The 24,127-nt window shown below is 40.3% G+C and overlaps 1 protein-coding gene and 1 long non-coding RNA gene across 4 annotated transcripts in view; one reads left to right on the forward strand and one right to left on the reverse strand.

Moving 5' to 3' along the window:
- LOC144212397 (uncharacterized) overlaps window positions 1-11,889 on the reverse strand; it is a 34,672-nt gene extending 22,783 nt beyond the window's left edge. The window contains exons 1-3 of one of the 3 annotated variants that reach the window (XR_013329762.1): window positions 10,696-11,889; window positions 9,392-9,491; window positions 8,692-8,804 (exon numbers count right to left, since the gene is read on the reverse strand). This is a non-coding gene — a long non-coding RNA (uncharacterized LOC144212397). Of the gene's footprint in view, window positions 1-8,691; window positions 8,805-9,391; window positions 9,492-9,713; window positions 10,245-10,695 lie in introns of those variants that run through there. The other 2 variants (XR_013329761.1, XR_013329760.1) reach the window with 2 other exon arrangements.
- On the forward strand, window positions 10,398-24,119 carry LOC144212395 (androgen receptor-like). Its single transcript, XM_077740228.1, has 8 exons — window positions 10,398-11,875; window positions 14,528-14,679; window positions 14,778-14,894; window positions 18,239-18,520; window positions 18,613-18,757; window positions 20,309-20,439; window positions 21,088-21,236; window positions 21,559-24,119. The coding sequence occupies exons 1-8, from the start codon at window positions 10,785-10,787 to the stop codon at window positions 21,715-21,717; spliced, it is 2,226 nt and encodes a 741-aa protein (XP_077596354.1). The 5' UTR covers window positions 10,398-10,784; the 3' UTR covers window positions 21,718-24,119.
- The last annotated feature ends 8 nt before the right edge of the window (window positions 24,120-24,127 follow it).

Raw genomic sequence — 24,127 nt, forward strand, 5'->3', positions numbered from 1 at the left:
ACACTGTTCTGAAATGTGTATTTTCGATTTATGTACTATCTTCCAATAATAAAAAATGGCAATTTTTATTCTTCAAGAAGTCCTACAATATTTCCACCACAATTTGCATTACTGCTATGCAAGTTTTTGTCCACCAAGTGGTAATGTCGCTCCGTCTCATTGGCAATATTTTCAAGCCATTTCCTCAGCGCACATCAGATAAAATCCACCCAAAGTACAAATAGTACTGATCTATCATATCCACTTCCTTCCTAACTCTGTCAATTGAACAAACATACCATAACCCCCCCCAAAAATATATATACAAGAAAGCCTGGCTACTACAAAAAAATGCCTTATTATTATTTTATCATCACAAGACAAAAAGGAATTGTCATGAAAAATACAAAAGAAGTACTACAAAGTTTTTTTTTCTGTATTTCAAGAGAAAGCCATCCGTCCGCCTAATTTGAACGAGTTGGTCAAATGTCAAAACCGTCACAAATATAGCCATAATTTTGCTCATTTCTAATCCCGCATCTATTCAAGCAATATTCCGTTACACAATAGCACTTAACACCGTGTTTGCCCTCTGTCGAAAATGCCTGGAAACTCATTATCATTCCCCCAAATCACCATGACAAACAAGTCTCTAATTAAAATTGCGTCCGAAAAAAAGTAGCCACAGTAAAAAAGACAAAAAACAAAGTTTCTAGGTGTGTCATTTCAATCCCAAACATACCAAGCTGACAGGAAAAAAAACTGCAAAAAGGTGATTGACACAGGCCCAAAAATCATCAATTTCCCCCTGCCTACCCCGTCCAGCATCTACAAATCCTTAGAAAATACCTTCAATACGCATCCTGGCTTCCACCACTTCAACCCGTTGCCCTCTGGAAGGCGCTACAGAGCCATAACAGCCAAGACAAACAGACTCAAGGACAGTTTCTTCCTAAGATTAGTCACCATACTCAACTGGAGTTCTGCACTTAACCAAGACTTATTATAATTGACCACTTTTTTTGGATCTATGACTATCTATTGATGCTTTATTTATCATGACTATATATGTTTGTTTGTATGTACTTGGACTATTTATTTATTTCAGCGAAGTTGGGCTAAATTCATTTAAATTGCAGAGATGAATGATGGAGGTAACTTTTATGACGTCTTCCGGAAACTTTTATGTTGGCTATAAAAGCAAACCAAGCTAATCCATTCTAAATAGCTCTCTCTCTCTTCATTTTAAGAGTCATAACCCAACACAATTAAAACAACAAGTTTCTAATCATCATCACTACCAATCGCTCCGGTATCGAGTCGTAAATTGATCACCCAGTAGGGCCGTCATATCTCTCGTTAGTTTTCAAAAAATAAAGAAACGTCTCCTCGCCGTCTTTATACCGTTTTTAACCTCGTTGCCCCCAGTTGGCTGGCTAGCTGGCGAGGAGATGTTGTTCAATGGCCGTAGTAAAAATCCAAGTTTGTGGATCTGGAAGTGATCTATGAGAGCAGTTCCTGGATATTTTCGCCATATTTTTTCCGCTAAGTCGTGAATCTGGTATTGCGGGTGTCGAGAGTATAAAGGAGGATTTATTCCTGCGTGCGAGTGGATTCCCAGTCCAAAGTTTTAAAAAACAACAAGTGAGGCCTACAAGAAAACTCCAATTGCAAGGCATTTTTAAGGTGAAATTTGGGGAGGGCTAGAAGCATCTAGTACAAATGACGATCCTAGGCCCAGTTTTTAGGGTTTTGAATGAATAAATCTGCATAAGAAGCTTTAATTTAGCCTCCATTCATTTGCACTTCTCAACTTTAACGTTAGATGGAGCTGGTGACATTGCAAAGGGGTTTAAAGTTGACGGTCATGTCGATCTGAATGCTAAGCAATGAGTTCAAAAAATATACAGCAATCCCTCGATTATTGCAACTTCAGTTATCAAAAATTCACTACTTTGCGATTTTTTATTTTATTTTAATAGTGGCAAGATTAGTTTCCGCTTACAAGTTTTAGCATGAATTTTCACATTTTTAAATACTTTAAAAATATATATGTATATTTCCTAAAACTACTCTATTTTGAAACTGCCCTCCGGTGGAAAGCCTCGGGACTGCGTTCCAAACACCCGGCTTCCGTCAAAACAAAAATGGCGTAACTCGTGAACACAACAGATATTTCTAGACAACAATAATTTTAATAAAAGCAAGAAATAATTGGTCCACTGGGACCGCATCAGATCAGCTAATTACTACTTTCCAGAATCTGTCTGACAAGAAAAGTATGGCGTACGCCACGAGGGGGAGAAACGCACGACTGGAGGATACGTAAATCACGGCGGTATTGTCCGTCTACCTCGGGTCGCCTATCGACTCCATCTCGAAAAAACGCGGCGGCGCCGACGTAAGCACGCTTTTGGCTCTCATTTGAGTCGGAGCTACGTCAAATTCAAAAGATTGGCCTTCTAAGTGCGCCTGGCGGGGACGACAAGGGCCCCCACGGCTTCTTTTTGCCGCTCCAAGGTTCAACGTGACCCCATTTATCTCGCATGTTGCAATCTCAATGTCACTCCGACTCGCGCTTTGAGGAGCCGGGGCCGGGTTGGCATACTTTTGGAAGAAAAGACGTGGCTAATTGAGGCGGAAGCGCGCCAAAAGAAACGCCATAATTATTCGGCCGGCCCGCCGACCGGACCGGGAGTTTCGTTTACGACTCGGATCGTAGCTCACGCGCCGCTATTTAATGGAGGAGGACATTTTTGGGGCGGGGGAGGGCTGAGGAGAATCGGGGTTATGCTACGAGGTCGCTATGGTAACTGGAATTGGGCAATCGCTTCAAGGACAACAACAAAAGAAGGCAGAGTAATAATAGTAGTAGTAGTAATAATAGTAATGACCCTACCCAAAGAAAATCTCCATTGACGATGATACTAGTCCAATCTACTTAAAGTGGGTGGGCTAACTATATTTTGCATTTATGTCCTGTTTTTTTTTTCAAAAAACAAGTTGCATAAGCTAGGATCAAGTACTGGCAAATGTGCAGGGGAGACAAAGCCAAATGAACAAATGAATATTACAAACATGCTCCAGGAAGGAAAGAAACATTGGACAAATAATGCAACAAGGGCGGGAAATTTTGCAGGTGCTGGAAGACGTTGGATAAAATTATGGGGGAAATTACTTAAGGCGTCAGATGCTTTCTTTTTCATTAAAATGAAAGCAGAATATGAGAAGATTCAATCTGAGGCTCAAAAATGAATGTAGATTACTACAAGATTCAACTTGTTGAGTTTGGTCACTTTTTTATTGATTTGCTGCATTTTTGCAGGATTTCCTGCTGGAAGCCCCAAAAGACCAATCAAAAATGGTCATTTTTTTTGCAAGCCGTCTCCATCCGATAAACACTTTGGGTTAAGCAGGCGTCTTTTTTGCCAAGTTTTAATGACAGACGACGCGAGTTTGCCGAGTGGAAAATGTCAATAGAGGAGAAAATATCATTCGGTGACATTTCAAGTGTGATGGCAGTTGGTAGAAGAGGGAGATGTTTGGAAATCATAAAAAAAAGACAGAGAAAGAGAGTGTGTTGGGAAGGAGAAACTATTTGTGATCAATCTTTTATTAATAACAGAGGTGGCCTCTAAAGTAGGTGATTTTTATTCGTTTTTTTTTCCAAATTGCTTTGACAAAAATTTGGTAGAGACAAAACATCACCTGCGGCAAATTTTGACTACGACGCCATTGTGTTGATTGAAGATAAGCGAGATGTATTGTCTGCTTCTCAAACATCTTTTGGAGCTAAAACTAAACAATGCTTTTGTTTTGACAGCCCTAGTATATTTATTATAGTCTCATTTATTATTTTGTATATTTCCGTTTCATTCTGTTTTTTTTCCGTCGGCGTCTTCTTGAAGGACTTCATGATTTTTGCAGGCGGAAAAAGTGCGGCGGCGGCGGCGCTACCAAGAAGAAGGCTGTGAACGAGTGCCAGATTCAAAAAGGTCCCAAGATAAGAAGAGGAACGGACGAGCTGCAACATGTAACACCTGCATTTTGCCCTTTTTTGGAAGCGCCTCCCTCTACTTGGTGTTGTAGCCTTGCTACCATCCCACATTGCTTCAAATCAACAGTGTCATATTGGCGGCTCGAGAGCCACGAACGGCCCACTGCATCAGGGAATTTTTCCTGTAATAACTTTTCTCGTAAATTCATAAAAATGTGAAAATCCAAGCTGAAACTCGTAAGCAAAAGCCACTCCCCTTTCCTCCACTTCTTACTAGATCTAAAAAAATATATATATATATATAATTATTATTTTTTTAATTTTTATTTTTTACATATGGGTGACCCTACTTTGCCGTTTTTCATTAATCGCAAAATATTATTATTATTATTTTAAATAAGGGGTGACCCTACTTCGCATATTTTTCGTTTATCGCGTAATATTATTATTTTTTTTTTATTTTTAAATAGGGATGACCCTATTTTTTTTGTTTATCGCGGGCATGTTTGGTCTATAAAAACCGCAATAATTGAGGGATTACTGTACTTTATGGTAAAGCTTTAAATCGGATTCTACTTGTATAATGACACAAAGCATTCAATTTAATTGGATTCTTAATTTTTTTGTGGCATTTGTGGTGAAGTTTTAATTTCACATTCTATTTGTCTTATTAACATAAAAGCATTCAATAAAATTGGATTCTTAATAAAGCTTCAGTGTTGTTGTTTAGCGATACGCTTGCGACCACCTAGCGAGTGCTAATGACACTTTTTGGCAAGAATTGTCAATAGCGGCTACTTGTACTCACGCCGTGCTTTCTGGCTAGCGACGGCAGCCCGATTTGCCGCTCGAGCGTAGTGCTGAAAGAAGAGGGAAGATAACGGAGGGAATGTGTGGGAGAGCCAGAAAATAAGAAATGAAAAAAAGGCAAGGCAAGGCTTCAGAGCAGCAAAATGCCAAGGCTGAGACATCAGATCCTTCTACGGGAAAAAGTGGCAATTCCGCAAACACGGAACTTCAAGGTTAAGCAAACTCCAGGGGAAGTTTGGGAAAGCGGAAGTTACTCGGCATAAAGTTCAAGCCACGACGTGATGGAAAAGAAGTGCTCGGCTGAGTGGAGAAATATCGCCGTAAATCTTTCCTTCCCGGCAAAATTGCCATCATTAAACTGTCGGCAAAACGAAACCTCATTATTTTCCTAATGTAAAGCGTTACAAAAAGACATTTGGCCAACCTTTGCACTGTCCGTCTATTTCCCAAAATTTGCTTTTAAAGATTTGCTCCAATCCGAAAGACAAAAAACGTCCCAGTTCAAACGGATTGGACACCTGTTGGGCGACCCACGGGTTAAGGACCGAGACAAACTGGCACGCCTTAATCTTTCCCTCAAAGACGAACCGAACCCGAGCAAAATTTCCCTCACATCTGCCCGGAAGAAGCTAGTCAAGGTGGCGATGAAAAAGAAGAATCCTTGACTCCAAGGTTTGTTCTTGGGGTCTTGGAACCAGTTCATTTCGAAGTTAGACTCCTATAGATGAGAAAATCTCGGAGCTCCATTTTTCTCCAAATGAAGGAGTGCAGGTTGGCATCTATATTCAAATGACTTTGAAAATGTTTTAGGAAGAAAATGTTGCCATTAGCCAGCTCAATTTTCCCCCAGTTGGAATGATTGTTGAAGAAGTCATTTTGAAATTGCCAAGGCACCCGCCCCACGGTGAAAACGCTCATTTGTCTGCTGGCCAAAAGTGACAGGGAGTCTAGACCAGAGTCTCTACTCGGCTACGTCCAAATGTCTGCGTCTACTTGGCCATGGCAATGTTTCCACCTACAACAAGAATCCTCCACACCCAACACAACAAAATACATCTACAATCCCAACCAAACTACTCGGTAAAATGACAGATAGTCGAATCCGGAAATGACTGTCATGGAGCTAATAATAATAATAATAACGGAATATGGATTAGAGGTACTTTCAAGTTCCGAAACAAGGAATTAAATATTGCTACGCTAATAACAAAGTACAAAATACTGTGAGCTTAGGCCTTAAATGGCCATTAACGCTGACATTGTAATGCAAGACACCGACTTTCAACGACAAAGACTACTGAGTGAGTGAGTGGGTCACGTCGAGGGGCTGAAAAAGGGCCAGCCAAGGCATTACAAACCTGCCTGATTGTAATTCTGCAGATGAGACGCATACTCGATAAATCTTGCTAAATAAAGACAATTATGTAGTGGGGGGGAAACAGGTGGAGGAGTGTTTAGCGCCCCGGCCTCGCAGTTCTGGGGTTCTGGGTTCGATCCCTTGTGGATACTCACTCTGTGGAATTAGCACAAGGGTGTCAGACTCTAACGTCAACTTGATTTCATGTGGGCCGGACCATTTTAGATATAATATTGAGATATTTTTTTTTATAAATGGATTAAAAGAACTGGATTAAAAACCCTGAATATTCAGTTTTTTTTATAGATCTAAAACTATGTTTATTTGAGTTTTTTAAATATTTTTTTTAGATTTAAAAATATGATTTTTGAACTAAAAACACAGAAAAATGATAAAAAAATTACAATTATTGATTTAAAAGTGGGAAAATCCGGAAATTTAATATATATCTATACTCTTGATTTGAATTTAATCCTAAAACTGCACTCATTATTGAGTATCCCGGGCCACGCAAGATTATGCGGTGGGCCAAATTTGGCCCACGGACCACCACTTTGACACAGTGGAGTAGCGGACGGACTAGTCGGGCGGCGTGGACGTCCGATCCCTTGGAGAGAGAAGCGATGGTTGGTTTACAGGCTGGTCATTAGCAAAAATGGGCTTTGATGGATAACGCGGGCCAAAGTTACAAGCCTTTTTTGATTGCCGTCGGGCGATCACAGCGCCATGTGTGGTTTTGGCAATAACGCCGGCTCTTTTTTTTTTTTCATGGCTGGCTTGGACTTGAGCGGCTGCCAGGAGCAACAGGCGGCTCGGCTACAGCAGAAAAAAAAAAAACATGCGGGCGTGGAAGCCGCCACAGAGGACGGACGGAGCTGCCGTTCGTACGAGTAAATTGGATTTATTTGGAAAATGGAAAAAGGAAATCACATCTAATACAAGTTTGCTTTTAAAAGCAAGCTCCATATAAACAAACCCGAGAAAAGTCAAACTAGAATAAATTGGCCCACTGTAGCCATTCATCTGAAGGCCAATCAGATGAATAGATTAGATTAAAAAAAAAAATACAAAAAAGTTATTTTGTTTATACACGATATCGTACTGCTATATATATTTGATTATTACATTTTTGTCCTTGACTTTTACTTTTTCTAGACACTGTAGACTTGTCGTCATTGCCAGTCACTTTTTGTTGATAAACATATCTCCTAATTAGTTTTTTTTTTTTTTTGTCGTTTGGGGCGCCAATTTTGGGAGGGCGAGTCCCAAAAGCGGTCGCCGCCGTCGCATTATCCCGAGCAGACTGAACACGCCAATGACTTGTTGTGATGAAAACTCTTGCAAATGAGGCATTTGCTTTCTTGGAAGTCACGGCACGTACTTTCCCTTCTTTTCAGCCACGTTTGTTTGTGGTCATTGTCGCTGCTCATTTTTGAGCTTAGCTGAGTTTGGCGGTTTCCTAACACGTGAAAAATAACCAATTGTCATCCGTTTTCGACAGCAAATATCCTCATATTGCAGGGGTGCTGGAGCCTATCTTAATTCATGGCCTGAGCGATAAAGATTGCTGGCTGAGAGGCTTGTAAATCAACTATTTGACCACTACTACAAACAGGTTTATTAATACTACAAGATTGTGTACTTACCTGTACTCAACTATGATGACTTGAAGTACTACAAGTGCGTGTATGACAAGTATGTGTGTTTTTGCATGTACTTGGACAACAAGTTTGTGCACGTGTGTTGACTTGTACTACAACGTTGTATACTTGCATGTAATTGTGTGTACTTGTACTAGAAACATGTACTTGGGTGTTTTAGTACTACAACTCTATGTGCTAGGATAAAAGGACATGGAATAGTATTAAAATAAGGTGTATTTGAACTACAAGTATGTATGTGTTAACTTGTACGACAATGATGTATACTTGCATGTATTGGCAGTACATGTAATTGTCTGCACTTGTACTTGTGTGTATTAGTACTAGAACTCCATGTGTTAGGGTTAAAAGTACATGGAATAGTACTAAATTATAAGTACTTGGACTACAAGTATGTATGTGTGTTAACTTGTACTACAATGATGGATACTTTCATGTACTGGTACTTGTGTGTATTAGTACTAGAACTCCATGTGTATTTTAAAATATACAAAAAATAAATTGAGATTGCTTAAGGATAAACATATGGAATCATATCAGAGTTCTTCGTACATAATATTGTATTAAATAAATGAATGTCGCCATCAATCAAATCCAGTTTGCATGATCGTCAACTAGTGTAGAGTTCAATAACGGGGGAGAAAATGGCCGAATTATCCATAAAGAACATAAAATGACAACATGATGACGTGGCATCATCTCAAAGAATTTAGTTGTGGGGTTGCTTTGAAGAAAGCCTGATTTAGTTTAGGTGATATTATTAGCTGTAATAAAGCGTTCCAAAAGTACAGTATGACCCGAAATGCCCCCTTTCACACTTTCAGTTTTTTTTAATCAGTATTCAGACCTTTGAACGACTTAGGGTGTGTCTGGTTTGCTACACTTGCCTTATGTTGTCTTCTGTCTTTATTTTTCCTTCCTGAGGGGTGACGGACATCCAGTCCATGTTGTAGTTTTGTTCATTTCTCCAAGTTAGTTTAGTTGACATTGCCATGTAAAACTGAAGAGGAGAAACAGTGTAAGAGTTAGATGAGAAGATATTGATGAGGGAAATTTAAAAAAAAAGGCATCCACATTAAAATAAAGGGAAAGATATCTTTGAAAAGCTTTTTGGTCTTAGTTTACGCTGCTGGATCGAACAGGCCGAGCAGCCTTTTCAGCGCAAACATTTTTTCCATTACTATGTGGAAGACTCGGCCAAATACAGTAGTTTTCCATTTGTGGTGTTTCCAGATGGAGCTGTGCATGCATTTCCTCACTAATAGAAAAGTACCAGTCCAATTTTTTTTTTCTATATATATTTTTAGAAACGACCCTGTAAGTTTTCATAGGGAAAACAGAAAATTTCGGGGAAAATGCGTAAACGTGGATAATAAAGTTGATAGGTTTTTTTTTTTTCACCACCTCAATACTAAATGTAAGCTGTTGTTTGGTTCCCAAAGTGATCACAGGCAAGGAGATTTACAAAGGATTGACCCAGTAACACTAGTTTGGGGTCAAACTACTTTGGGAATGTCGAATATTGAAATAAAACAAAAGAAAACTTAAAAAATATGCTTGATGGAAATATTTCAGTTTAAAACTCACAATTATGTGCGTGTATTTTCAAATGATTAGCAATCCAGAAAAATCCCAATGGAATGGAATGCTATTTTCTTCCCTCAAGTGGTCCTTCATGCTTTTAAACCTGTGGTGGAAAAATAATGACAGTTTTTTTTTTAAATTAACATTATTTTGTTGATGAAATACCCTTTAAGTGCCTTTTTGTGGACACAAACAAGTCACAAAAACTAAAAAACGTACGCATTAAGTGGCCCACGCTTTTATGAAATGCAAATTGGATGTAACGTTCTCCTAGTCGTCTAAACTCATACATAGCACAGTACATTTAGTACTATATTATACTTACATGTGACTGGCACAATCTAGTTGCTCTTCCATTATAACATTTACGGTTTTAATATGACCTTTGACACCAATGGATATATCTGCTTAGAAACGGCTTACTAGAATGCACAATCCAGCCAAAACAAACATAAACTTTCCTTTCTTAGATAAGCAAACATCCAAGATAAGTAAATATCAGAAAAGTGCAGATTTGCTATTGTTGACCGACAACAAAACCACCATAAATTGCACAAAACACGATTAAAATGGCTCATTCATTAGAAATAACTGAAAATTCAAACATAGTACACTCTATTGAGCGAGTAGATAACATTATTTATCCTCTATTGACCAATCACATAACATTATTTAATATGTATATTAAAATCATTGTCTTCTATTCATTTCTCCAGTTGATATAGCCCTGATCCCTACTAGGCTATTGTATTTATTCAAAGTAGTATTAGTTAGTAGTCATGGCTTGACAGTGAGAAAAGTATAAGGCTAATAGCAAAAAATGGGTCCAATTTGTGTAAAAGATGGAGATGAATAGTACCACCAAGCAGAGCCCCCCACTCCCCCCTTAGCAACCCCACGATCCTCCGAATTTCCTAATAAGAGCCATGAAGACTACGTGAGATGCGATGTATAACTGCCCTACCCACTTTGTGTCTATTTAAAGTTACACAAGCACGTTCAGAGGAGCTCATTGATCCAAAGGATTGCTTTGTGTCTTTTTAGTGCGTGTTCGTGTGCGCTGCATGCATGTGTGTGACAGCCCTCAAATCTGAAATGAAAAGAAAAGGGCTGTCTAATCGGCGCATGTTCAAAAAGCCAGTCTAATCGGCCAACGTTTTTTCACCAAGGCGGCTGGCTGGGGAACTGGCTGGCGAACTGACTGACTGACAGATCCTTGCCTCGTTTGCATGCGTGAGAGAAACGCAAAACCGGTAATAAAGACTTTTGGAGGGGCTTCTTTTTTTTCTCCCCCCAGCGAGACTCACTTTGGTCTTGTTTTGACGTGGATCGCGGCTCCTTTCCGCTCTTCCGTGGACGCCTCCCCAAAAAAAGTTCGCTTTCCTCTCCCTGGTCAATGCCCCCCTTCTCCCTAAAAAAGGACCACTTTTGGGGGGAGGACATGATCCAAAGTAGCAGAGAGTTGTTACGCCGAGCGGGGGACAAGGACGTGTCACCCAAGTCGGACCCGAGTGGCTTTTTGGACCAAAAGTCAGCAGGATCCAGAGTGGAGCAGAGGCACTCGAGGGATGATGACGACGATGGAAGCGTTTGCTGTCAGAGGACACCGGTAGCCCGCAAGGAATCGGCCCTGGTCCGCGTCTCCGAGTCCAGCCGAGAGCTGGTCGAGGCGGCTCAGGCATCTCGCCGCCTGCTGGACGTTCCCCCCGACGCTCGCCCCGGTGCTAGACCCACCGTCTCGGAGAGCAGCTCCCGGGAGCTGGTCGAAGCCGTGTCCGTGTCGATGGGGCTGACCAGCGAAGAGGTGCACTCACTGCCCCGGGGCGCGTCCGATGATCACGTCCGTCCCTTCTCCGGGTGCTACTACCAAGCGGGAGCAGCCGCCGCCGCCTCCGCAGCCATCTCCGCCGCTGCCGCTGCAGCGTACAGGTCCTCCCGATCGGGGCAAGAGTCCTGCTCCGGCTCGAGCTCGGGCTCCGGTCCGACCTCTTCGGAGCACTCCAACTTCCCACATGGAGATGTGAGCGAGTTCCCCTCGAGGCAGCTGGAGCGCTCGAGTGCAGCCACTTGCACATTCACGGCGTCCACGGTGCACGATGTGGGACCCCCCAAGCGCCTGACGGGACCTTACAAGCAGCCCTCATCTTCCTGCGTGCTCGCCGCCTCCGGGTATGCGCTGGAGCCCTTTAGATCCACGGCGGTCAAGTCCGAGGACGCCAACGATGAGGCTCCGTGGGTCGGCAATTACAGCCAAGGGAGTCGCTTCCACTCTCCGCCTTGGGGCTCCAGGCAGTGCACTTCGACGCCGCAAGTCAGCGCCTCGAGTGCCGCAAACGCCACAGCTGCGTTCATCTGCGAGCCTTACGAGGGGAGCTCCGGACGTAGCGATCAATGGTACCCCGCTTGCGGGATGTTGATGCCCTCTTACGCCAACAATATCAAAAACGAAGATGGTTCTTGGCTTGATGTGCCCTACAACGATTCAAGGTAAACACATGGCATCTTCTTAATTAGACCATATGTGTCAAAATGTCATCCTACTTCCATGTTCATTCACGGTACGAAAAAATAATGGGAAATTACAACATCACAGTGTGGCTGCAACACGAGCAATTATTTAATTATAGTAGTCACTTCCAACATATTAAGTTTATTAAATCAAATTTATTGGGTATTGTGAAGCTATATTTTATTAAAAGGGGGTTGTTGACATGCCAGATTCCATTTTGTCATTGATTTAGACATTTGCTGTACTATTGTGTACACATAACGTAACTGACGTTAATGTAATATAAAACCATGAATACAAAAGGTAATAATAAGCCACAATCGACAGAATACAGGTTATTGTATTCTTTCAATTATTTTATTTTATGGGCAATTTCAGTTAAATCCCAGTGAATAAATATGGATTATTAAACAAGGCCAAAATGGGTGCTTAAGACTTTGAACTAAGCAACTCTATAAAACTTGTTTAACATGCTCTTTTACTATTTTGCTTTCATGTTATAGTGTTTAACATTTGGCCTTACATGACATGCATGTTTTAATTCATATGTGCAAATTGTCTTATTTTGTGTCCTCCTGCCAGTTGGGACATTCTTTAAAGACGCAAGACGTTAATTGTAGACTCTTAAATGGGGAGTGTGAATGGTTTTTGGCGATTGCGCCCTGTGATTGACTGACAACCGCGACCGCTCCTCGCTGAAAGCCAGCTGCGGAACGAGCGGAAAAGCCAAATGAATATTTACGGCCCGATTTCTTAACATTAAACAAAACAATAACTTATGGCACAACACAAACATGTTTTTGACTAGATGTAAAAAAAAATCAAAGTGAGAAACTTGCCCTTGAAAGACTTTGATCCTGCACTCTATGAACCCGTTCATTTTCAGTGACATTGATGGCGATAAAATAAATGGTCTCTGCCAGCCAGCCCCTATCACTTCAAATGGATTGGACATCTGTCTCCATCAATTCCTGCCAATGAGTTTACAATAGTCATATTTACATGGTGTTTCAAATCTACAGCAAGATGAATGTAAAATGACTTAAAAAAAGAAGCCTAAAACACAATTTTGTTGCTAAAAGATTTCAGACATAAACAAAAATCTGAGTTTTTGAAGCAAAATAATTTTTCTAATGATATTTTGTAATACTCTAGATTGTCACCCCCCAAAAATGCGTATATTTGAGTTACAAAAACAGCTAGCGCCTTCAAAGTGAACCAAAAGTCGTAATTTTAGTCTTTTTTCCCCTTTTTCTGAAGACGTGGAAATATTTAACGAAGTGTTAAGCACACTTTCACTGTGCAACTTTTTGTAGTAGAATTGGAAACAATTAGGATCGCACTTGGAGGCAAAATAAACAGCAAAATAGCTTGCTGGTTCCCGGGTTGATTCCCCTGTTTAAAAGCCTGACCAAAAAAGCCACAGAACGAATTGTCTTCTTTTGAGATGCGCACAATTACTAGTAATGGGATGGAAGGGTTTCCTGGATGTTTTTTTCCTGGGAGAGATATCTGCCTGGCTGATCTTTGCCGTCACTCGGCGCACATTTTTACACTTAGTTTTTGCCTCCCGTTTCTTTTAACTCTAGTCAGGATGAGTTTGTCTTGTCCTTTAGAGTTGCTTTGATAATTTTTTTACAAGAGTTTTTGCTTGCTTTCTTTGACTTGTAAACTTTTTATATTGGAGTAGTGGTTATGTTTGGGTGTGTTTTTCCCGTTCTGTCTGCGCCAAAAGTCTGACGCTAGGCGCATCCTGCCCTGCCCGGCCCGACATCGACATCCCAGTTCTCTCTCCCACTATTGGCCTCCCCAACCTCAGCTGCACTTTTAATGCACAACAAAATTCCCACAACATCCCAATAAAAACACTGGAGTTAACATACAAAGTCAAAGCAATAACTCATAATATTTTAATATACTCAGTGAAGTTTTTTTTCCCACTCCCAAATCCTCAAAAGCAATTTTTTGGCTAAGTAAGATGACGAAGGGATCATTTTAGATATAATATTTAGTGTTTTTTTTGTGATATATTGAATACATGAACTGGATTAAAAGCCCTGAATATTCAGTTTTTTATAGAATGTTTATTTTAGCTTTTTAGTATATTTTTAGATTTTACTGTATGATTTTTGAACTAAAAACACAAAAAAATGATAAAAAAATGACAAATATTGATTTAAAAGGGGGAAAATCAGGATATTTAATATACATCTATACTCTAATCTATAATTTGACCCTAAAACAGAAAATCGGCACTCATGATTGACTTTCCCAGGCCACGCAAAAGGATGTGGCGGCCCAGATTTGGCCCCCGGGCCACCACTTTGACACTTGTGGGTTAAACTGATGAAAATCCAAGATAAGGTGAAATATGTTACGTACTAAATGAACATTTTAAAAGGTACCCCAAGATTTCCCAGTGATGTTGAACTCCCTGGCGAATACACATAATTCACCATCTGTGCCAGAACCGGTTGTCCAGGACACGGCCGTGCATGACAACCTGACATTAAACGGAAAAATGGATGACAAATAAAGATTGAGGAAGCAATTAAAACCAAATGGGTTTCATATCCTGGAAAATATTGACGATTCCCGATACTATTAACGAGAATTTCATTCATTTGTAGGTTTGAGATGAGCAGAGATCACATGATCCCCATGGAGTTCTTCTACCCTCCCCAGCGATCCTGCCTGATTTGTTCGGACGAGGCGTCCGGGTGTCACTACGGCGCCCTGACGTGCGGAAGCTGCAAGGTTTTCTTCAAAAGAGCCGCCGAAGGTAAAGACACCAGTCAAAGAACGTAAACTTTACGGTTCTATTGCGAACGAATGAATGACGGCGTCTCGTTTTGGGCTTTCTTTGGTCTTTCTCCAAAGGCAAGCAGAAGTACTTGTGCGCAAGCAAGAACGACTGCACCATCGACAAACTCAGGAGGAAAAATTGCCCGTCTTGTAGGCTGAGGAAGTGCTTTCAAGCTGGGATGACCCTGGGAGGTAAGCTCCAAATGTCAAAATGTCAAATGACATGAAAAATGGCGTTCGCTTTGACCCAATGTGAACAAGAAAAACAGGCGAGTTATTCGTCAAATTGAAGTTTGAATGATGGGTTTGGCATGAGCCATGTTTTTTGGGGGCCATGTTATTTTTCCTAACCTATTTCAGTAGGATTATTTTATTTTTATTTAAACAGTCCCCACATGGTTCCAATGTGGTCTATTGGATTTAAACATTTAGCTCTGCAAAAGAGCAGATCTAATACGCAAGTATCCGCCTACTTTGCCAAAATCCAGCCAAAAAATGGCCGAAAAAAATTGGCCTATTTAATTTCAACCTAGAACAATGTTGGTAACCAAGTTAGACATGGAGCCAAAAGTTCTACGCGTACGAGGGAAAACTATCACAATGGGGGGCCGCCATCAAGCACCCCCTGACTGAGATGGCGTGCAATTTTCACCTATTTGATTCACTTGGACTTCCCGTCAATGTGGCCGCCGATGCGGCGAGATGACGTGTAGTCGACTCAATTAGCTCTTTTTCAATTTCCTCTCCATTTTCGCATTTGGTTTACCGTGAAAATTGTCCAAGAGGCACAAAGCTGACGCACAAATTTAGCCGGTAATTTGGACGCTCGCCGCCGAGCCCGAATGCCGTCTAATGTAGTGATTGGTCGGGGGAAAACGCCAAACCCGGGGCTAAAAAGGACGTTTCCGAGATGTTCGCAGCGTGATTTTTTTGGGCAAAAGTATCCAATGGCCCTCAGCGCAAAAAAAAACGTAAATGGCGTGCACAGATTTTGCATTTCCCACAAAATGGAGAGTTAGCAGTCTAAATAAATAGATTTTTAGATTTAAAAAGATGATTTGATTCATTAAACAATTGATTTTTGGCCTTTATTTAAAAAAAAGATATTTTTGGTTTATATAATTTAATTTAATTTTATCATTTTTATATCATATATATTTCTGGCCTTCAAAAAACCCAAGTTATTTTTTGTTTATATTTTTTTGTTAAATTTGGTCATTTTCATACAATGAAGAGAGAAATCAGCATCGATTTTTTTCCATTTAAAAACATGTTTAACCTGCAAACATAGCGAATAACAAGCATGATTCATAATTTTTCCAATGAGGAAAATTTGCTCCCTAATTGTGCAGCAACGTAGCATTGTTAGGCCACAGCTGAGGTCATCACTTTATATCTCACGACAGAACGGTCGGTACGTGTCGTGCGCGTCCTCAAGTCTCTTTCGCTTTCAGAAAAACGCCGCTTGATTTGACGAATTTGGTTTGGCATCTGCTCTAGTCTGCGTTTCAAATGCTTTCATTTGTACCATCAAATTAATTCCATATTATTCTCCGGAATGTTAATTATTTCCTCCAATACGAGCGAGGGAGCTTGATTTATTTTATTTTATTTTTATAGATATGGATGCTGCATTTGGAGGATGAATAGAAAGTTGCTTGTGTAGTTTAGGAAGCCATTTTGAATAAATGAAGAACAAGTAAGACATTATCACGACTTGGAAAAAGAGAAATTTTCCCCAAAAAGTTGTCGCTCAATCGGATATAAATTGCGTTCTATCGTATTTTTCCATCCCGGTTGGATTCATTATTGGCCGTCTGCGCAAAGTATATATTTAACAAATCAATATTGAAAAGATGAAGGGAAAATTGCCAGCGGGAACTTTTAATGAGGCATTTGGATTGGATGTTTGTCATGGGATCAACATTTGGATATGTATTATGGAAAGTTTTAATTTCATATCTGGCTGATTTTCAGCCGGCTTAAATCGGGTCTAAAAGTGACAATTCAATATTGATTGAACGGCGCCGCCATCTTCATCAGGTTTTCCCTTTTTTGTGTTTAATAATAAGCTTCACATCAGCCCCGCAATTAACATTGACGGCAAGACAACAGGGCTGAAAAGTCAACAAATTAAATATTTTGCAAACTTCATGGAAGACAGCAAGGAAGGAAACTTCAAATTTCCCTTTTCTTCCTATTTGCCCGTCTCCATAACGCACAAAAAAACGAAATGTATACACATCATTAAAAAACCCTTATGACAGTGTCCTTAAATAGCTTTTAATCTTTTTTGCACTATAAAGGGATGAAAGCTCTTTTGACCAGTTTTTGTACATCTATAATAGGATGGAACGTGGTTTGCACAATAAGCTTGAGTTCAACCTGCGACCTATCACTTTCCCCATCATCAACACGAGAGGGAGCTATTCCATTGGCTACCTGACAACATGTTGAAAGTCATTTCAAGCCATTTTTTGGCCATTTTAAGCCATTTCGACGATGATTGAACGTGGGACGCCTTTATTGCGGTTATTGGAGTAAAATGAGATTGAACGCGGACCGAGTTGAGGAAGCGGCGTTCTAATAAGCGGCGTGAGGTAATTGGGGGCTGTCAACCGCGGCGGCGTTCAATTTCAGTGGTGCACTTTGTCCACGTGCCATTTTATTTCTGCTTTTTTGGCAGAGGATGAAAGCGAATTTCATGCAAATGGCCGCCATTTACTCAATTGTGGACGCACTTGTCTTTTGGGAAGAAAAAACGAGTAAATCTTTGAACAGGGAAGCTAAAAGAGACTTAAAGATAGGCAAGAGGACTCTGATTGGATGAGCAAGAACATCCATATTTGTACCAGATGAGACTCATCTCTTCAATATGACTCAATTACTTGGGAGATTAGAAAAAATGAGCTTTTCTATTGTTGCCTAAATTATTCATTAGGCTAGAAAAAGTAGCGACAGGTGGTATTATTTTGATTGGATTGATTTAAAAGATTCAAGGCTGTTTTTTCCCAGAGCTTGAAATAATTGCCCAACAGGGACAAATATATATATATTTATATATCATCATCCAAAGCCTTTATTGTTATCATACAACAGCGTGTATAACAAAATTGGTGAAATAGTATAAATATATATATATGCACACATATATACACATAAATACACCAATTTCGTTATATGCGCTATTGTATAATGACAATAAAGGCTTTTGATGATGATATATAAATAATACTAGCAGACTGTCTTTAACTCAAATTGCATCCAATAATGTCAATCACGGGTCCGACTTGGCCCTGCCCACTAAAAAAATCTAAACAGAAAAGCAAAGTTTTTCTATTTTGTTGTTGGTACGTCGCTAGTTTTAGTTTATAAAGGTAGGTGTTTATGATCATTCATTCTGGTTGTGATGTCACAACCAGAATGGCTTTAAAGCAACAATGAAAATGTGGATTTTTTTTAAATGATCATCCTTTTGTTAGACCACAATTGAGGAAGCAAATATACTGATTGGCTCATTTGTTTCTCCTTGCTAGCGCGCAAACTGAAAAAGATTGCCCAACCAAAAATAGCCAAAGAACAGGAGTGCCAAGTTCAGGAGACAACAGTGTGTCTCCCCAGCTTGTCCTTCAATTCCAACCCGCAGTCCAACATCCAAATGGTCTTAGTCAACCTGCTGGAGTCCATCGAACCGGAGGTGGTCAACGCGGGTCACGATTACACTGTACCCGACTCGGCCGACACTCTGCTCACCAGTCTCAACCAACTGGGAGAAAGACAACTGGTCAAAGTGGTCAAATGGGCCAAAGGACTCCCAGGTCAGTTAGGCCTTCAAATAATCACAGACATTTTGAAGAATTTGCGGCTGATCCAACTTTGTTTTTTTTTTTATCATTGTCCACGCTTTTAGGTTTCCGCAATCTCCACGACGACGATCAAATGACAGTCATCCAGCATTCGTGGATGGGCGTATTGGTGTTCGCTATGGGATGGAATTCCTTCAAGAACGCTGATTCCAGACTGCTGTGGTTCGCGCCCGATCTCGTCTTCAACGAGTAAATCTTTTTCTGAAATATCTTTCTCCATTTTTCCCCTTGTTTATGTTTACGCCGATCAGAGAATGATAGGATTTTTCATTGTGGTCCTCTAAATTTTAGGATTAAAGTCAAGATTACTATGATGAGTGACATTATTGGTGTTGGAATTCTAACCCTTGTAATATTAGTATTTTGGCCATTGGAATTGTTACAATAGCCCTGATAAGAATCTCTATAGTAGACGCAATTCAATGTTTTTTTGTGTATAAATGACATTGTAGTTTCAAATAAGGAAAAGCCCTATGGCACAAACTGGTAAAATTGGACTACTTACTGTGATATGGCTTGTTGTGAGTTGAGGAATATTGGAGTTTTAGTAGCACTCAACATGGAATCCTCCAACTCTTCTCAAAACTCCTTTGGAATCGGAGACCATTGGAAAGGACCTTGGCAGAAACAAACAAAAAACACATAAGCCAAGTAATGTATGGTTTTGGGAAGCCACAGTGTAAAATTCAAATGGAGAAAGTTGCATAAGTTACTGGATTTCATTATCTATTTTTTTCTTTCTTATTAGAAATAGGCCAAATACTAGATGGAAAATGGATGGATGAATTTAGCTGATGAAAATGGTCCTCTTGGGACTCCATTAGGCTCCACCTAAGCGCTTGCCAGTCACCAAACTACATTTAAGAGTAAATTTAACTCCCCAAATTGAGAGTTGAGCATAGAAGACGGATGACTCAGTTGTCCTTGAAGGTGTGTTGGAGGATTAGCATCTTCAAATTGGAGGCGCCAATTACGGCTGCTGGTGGAGCCGCGAGAATTGGGAGAAGCTGGGTAATTTGGGCCATTTCAAAGAAATCTCAGCACTACTTGTTAATGGACTGAAGTGCTCCCCAACGCTACTTACTAACGCTCTCTTAGCCGCCAAGTCCGGGTGCACAAAAAGACGCCACGGTCTTTGTAATGAGACGGAAAATTCACCAGAAACCACTATACTTTGCTCTAGGTAATTGCTGGCCCCTGATTGGTCCGGGACGTGAAAGTGGGCGGGAGTAATGTTGACCAGAACGATTCATTCGTAGCGCTCAATGACATCACGATGCCAGTGTTGATGGCCTAACGTGTGTCCATTAAAACCCGTGTGCAACTTTGCATCGGCGTCCATCGGAAAGTCCAATCGTAGGTCGAGATTGGTCCGCCTGAGCAAAAAAATGAGGGTTAAAAAAAAAAATGTTCCATCACTTTGCCTTCCGAAAGTGGCGAAATCCCATTAGCTGAACTCGGTCCACTTTTTACAAAGCGTGTGGTGATTTCCAAATTGTGAATGCAAGCCAAGCAAAGTAAAATGATTTAATGGGGGCGCTCACTCACTTGGCGCTTTCTCGTCAGAATGGGAAATGCCCAATTGGTGCTCTTTTCTCCCGGCTAATAGGAAAAGCTGCTTGGCTCCCGCTGCCATTAGTACTTTAATCAATTTGCCTGCTCACCTCTTACCTAGTCTTTTTCCTGCAGGCCGGCCTGTCTGTTAATCCAGAACTGCTCTTCTTCTTCTTCTCTTTCCAGGACCAGGATGCACGTTTCCAGCATGTACGAGCACTGCATTCGAATGAGGCGCCTGTCGCAAGAGTTTGGCTTGTTGCAGGTCACCCAGGAGGAGTTTCTTTGCATGAAGGCCCTGCTCCTCTTCAGTATCAGTAAGACCACCTCATAATTAATTAGTTTATATTTGGACCGCTCCAAATCGTTTGGATGGTGCCACATATTCTTCCCAAATAGTTGGAGAGATGTTTTCTTTGACATGTGCTGGAAATGCTATTCATTTGAAAATGAGTGATTACTATAGACAAAGACAATGATGGAAGATTTCAAATTTAGTTTTTTTACCTGGTGGCTTGGCGTTGAAAGCGGCTGGTCCAATCCCGTCTTTCCAATCGTTATCCTTCCACGTCTGGTATAGGCTGATTGAACACTCCAAATTGACTGTAGGAATGAAGGTTATGATGGCGTGGCGTCATAGTTAGGACCCAAATGCAGGGAGGCAAGGATGTGGACTGCTCCAACAAAACTTTAATACTTAAGACAGGAACCTTTCAAAAATAACAAGGCTCTGGAAATCAGATCACAAAACCAAACCTGACCAAAGACACCAGGAACATGGTGGTAACTCGCCATGGAGTATAAAAAACGAGGCAGATGATAAAGACACACGGTTTAGATAGACAGACAAAGGCTGATTACCAAATCCTGAGTACCTGGAGGAAGGGAAAGTTTTAAAAAGTGAACATTTGTGTCCAAATATCCCACTTATTTTGTCAATAAAAAAAACTTGTTTTCTGCTGCAGTTCCAGTGGAGGGGATGAAGGACCAGAAGTACTTTGACGATTTGCGGCTCACCTACATCAACGAACTGGGCCGCCTGGTATGCTCTCGCGTGGATGCCAGCTCAGAGAGATTGTACCAACTTACGCGACTGATGGACTCCCTTCAGATTGTGAGTTTACATGCAATGGCCTAAAACGACAACTTCTTGGGGGGAATTGTACGAGCGAGTGTGAGGGCCCAATGAAATATCATTGTAGTAGTACTTGACTCATAGTATTGGTACAATTTTTGTACCAATACTACTACTACTACTATAAAATAGTTGTACTTTTGTACTCTTTCTACGACTTGAATCGAATGACCCTATATTGCAATTTTGCAATCTGGTAATGCTATTTTTGGGCCCTAATACACCATTGTACAATTCTATTGCCAATGCAGAATATGTTGAATGGGTGTTCTTATCATTTTTTTTTTCCCCTCCGTTTCAGACGATAAAGAAGCTTCACCAGTTTACATTTGACCTGTTTTGCCGATCTCAGAATCTTCAAGCCAAGGTGACCTTCCCCGACATGATCGGCGAGATCGTCTCTGTCCACGTACCAAAGCTGCTTTTGGGTTTGGCCAATCCCATCATGTTCCACGAGTAGAACGTGGCAAATAACATCTTTGCTGCCGGCATAAACTGTAAAAAAAAATAATAATAATTGCTTTTTACTGTTTCCTGACAAGCATGAGCTCATTTTCTCGGATGGTTTTATTTCCTCTTTTGATGCCATATTTGATTTTGCTTTTTTGTTTTTTTTGGTTGGGCTGATGGGTGGGGGGAAATGTGCTTTGTTTGTGTGTGTGTTTTTGTGTGTGTGGCTTGGAGAGAAAAACTTGGGGGGGTCATATTCACAAGCGCTCCAGCTTCCTTTTGGTTGGTTTTGTCATTGTGAGCTAAGATGGAACAAAGCAAACAAAGCAACATCACACTTGGCCAAACAGGCGAAAAACACATCAGTAGGTACACCTGCAAAGTTTCACACCTGTGAGATACAAAAAGAAATCAAATCAGTCATTGGGAAGCTTATTTTGTTGGTTTTGGGACGACTAAAACGGCAAACGGGCTACATTATACATTGGATAGACATGGGTTTTGGGGTCTATGACAGTCCAAAATAGACAGTAGCCTACACATATTATTCACCAGTATCAACTTAACTGATACTTTTCAACAACGCCACAAAACATTGTTCAATTCATACATTTTAATAGTGTCCTTATGTGGATGGGTGTGTGTGTATGTTTCCTTTGAAAGGCAATTTGATTGGCTTTTGCTTTGGGTCCATTTTGGCCAGTCAGCATGTGCCATCTGTTGCGGACTATACTTCAAAAAAGATAACTTGAGACAGCCAAAAAATGAATTAGATGTGGGTTTTGTTTTTCTTTTCTTCATTGTTTTAAGCAGGCAATCAAAATGAACATATAAAAAATGTCCGCGTGGACCTTTCCCACTTACTGCTTGCTACACTCGCAACACTTTAACACATTTGGATCATTAAATACAGACAAGATATTATCTCTACTTCTCAACACATTGCTTTTTCTAAGTCACTTCATCCTCACTAGGGTCCCAAAAAGGAAACCCACACTGGCCCGGGGAGACCATACAAAGTCCACCTGGAATCGAACCCCGTGCCCCAGAGCTGCGAGGCAGACTCGCTAACCACTGGCTCCACCGGGCCGCCCCCTTATTTCTACTTATTACTAACATTTACCACCGGGCCGCCCCCTTATTTCTACTTATTACTAACATTTAGTGCACTTAACGCTTCTCGGGTAAATCCAGCCCAGCCGGGCGGGTTCAAACCCGGAATAAATTTCTTAAAAACTTAAATCGGTGCCAAACAAGGTTTTTTGATTTTTAGAAAAGTGCCTTAAGTCTTTTTTTTCTTTAATAGTATACTTATGTTTTTTCCAAGTTTAACAAAAATGAAATATAGAGCCCTTTACTTGGATATTAAAGCGCATGTAAACGACACACTCGGACTATTTTATCAAAACGCTTTGATAACAAACTGTTTTTTTTTTTCTAATTGCGCTTGCTTTTGAATGGCTTGACGTCGTCGGGTCAGACCAGCATGTTACGTATTATATTACAGTATTGTCGTCGTGGAAACGCGCATAAATGTATCATATTGTTATTCGCAAATATAACCGAAACGTATACTTCAGTAATGTGATTTGACTTTGATGTTTTTTCATTGTAATGACTAAAAAAAATTGCATTCTGAGATGTTTTATGACCATTGACGGCGATGTCAGATTGGACATAAATCGCCATCAATGAGTCAAAAAAGTGATCTACAAAATGTGATTTTTCAAATGTTTCAATGATTCCATTTTCCCTTTAATTGGTGGCTTTTCAAAGTGTGATGATTTGTCATTAAAATAATACTTTCTCAATATGTCAGCCTATAAATGCATGTTGAACTTTTTAAATAGAATATCTTGGTTTTGTCTCAAATAGTCCCAGACCAAAAAAATCAGGGACCAATCAGCAACAAAAGATCATGTCAACATGGGTTTTTTTCTAAATTCACACTTGGAAAACCACTTATTAAAAAAATAAAACCTTTCTGTGTTATATCGCTTGACTTACAGTTTACTAATTAATATTCCGCACATTGCAGTGATGTATGTAGTGTTTCACACCACCTACACCCATGAATGTCTTTGTTGGGATTTTTGGGAAAACAATTGTTTTGTGGGAGGAAAAAAAAAAATCAAAATTTTGGCAAAAATATTAAAAGCACGGGCTGACAAATACTTTTTTTTTTAACTCTTTAAGTGCAACCGCCAATGATTTGTTTGTATACATGCCAACTCGACTACATTATTTTTTTGGATACTTACTGTATAAAGTGATAAATGTTGGTTCTGTAAAACGTGGCTTTACTTTTTTTTGCTCTCTATAACCAATGTTAGGTGTTTTTTGTTTGTTTTTTTTCCAAGGTTGTTCCGGCTGATTGATCTTTTAAAGGCAATTAAAATCATGACAGCGAAATACCAGTT

This window comes from Stigmatopora nigra, chromosome 19 (assembly GCF_051989575.1).
Source record: "Stigmatopora nigra isolate UIUO_SnigA chromosome 19, RoL_Snig_1.1, whole genome shotgun sequence".
Classification (NCBI taxonomy): Eukaryota; Metazoa; Chordata; class Actinopteri; order Syngnathiformes; family Syngnathidae; genus Stigmatopora; species Stigmatopora nigra.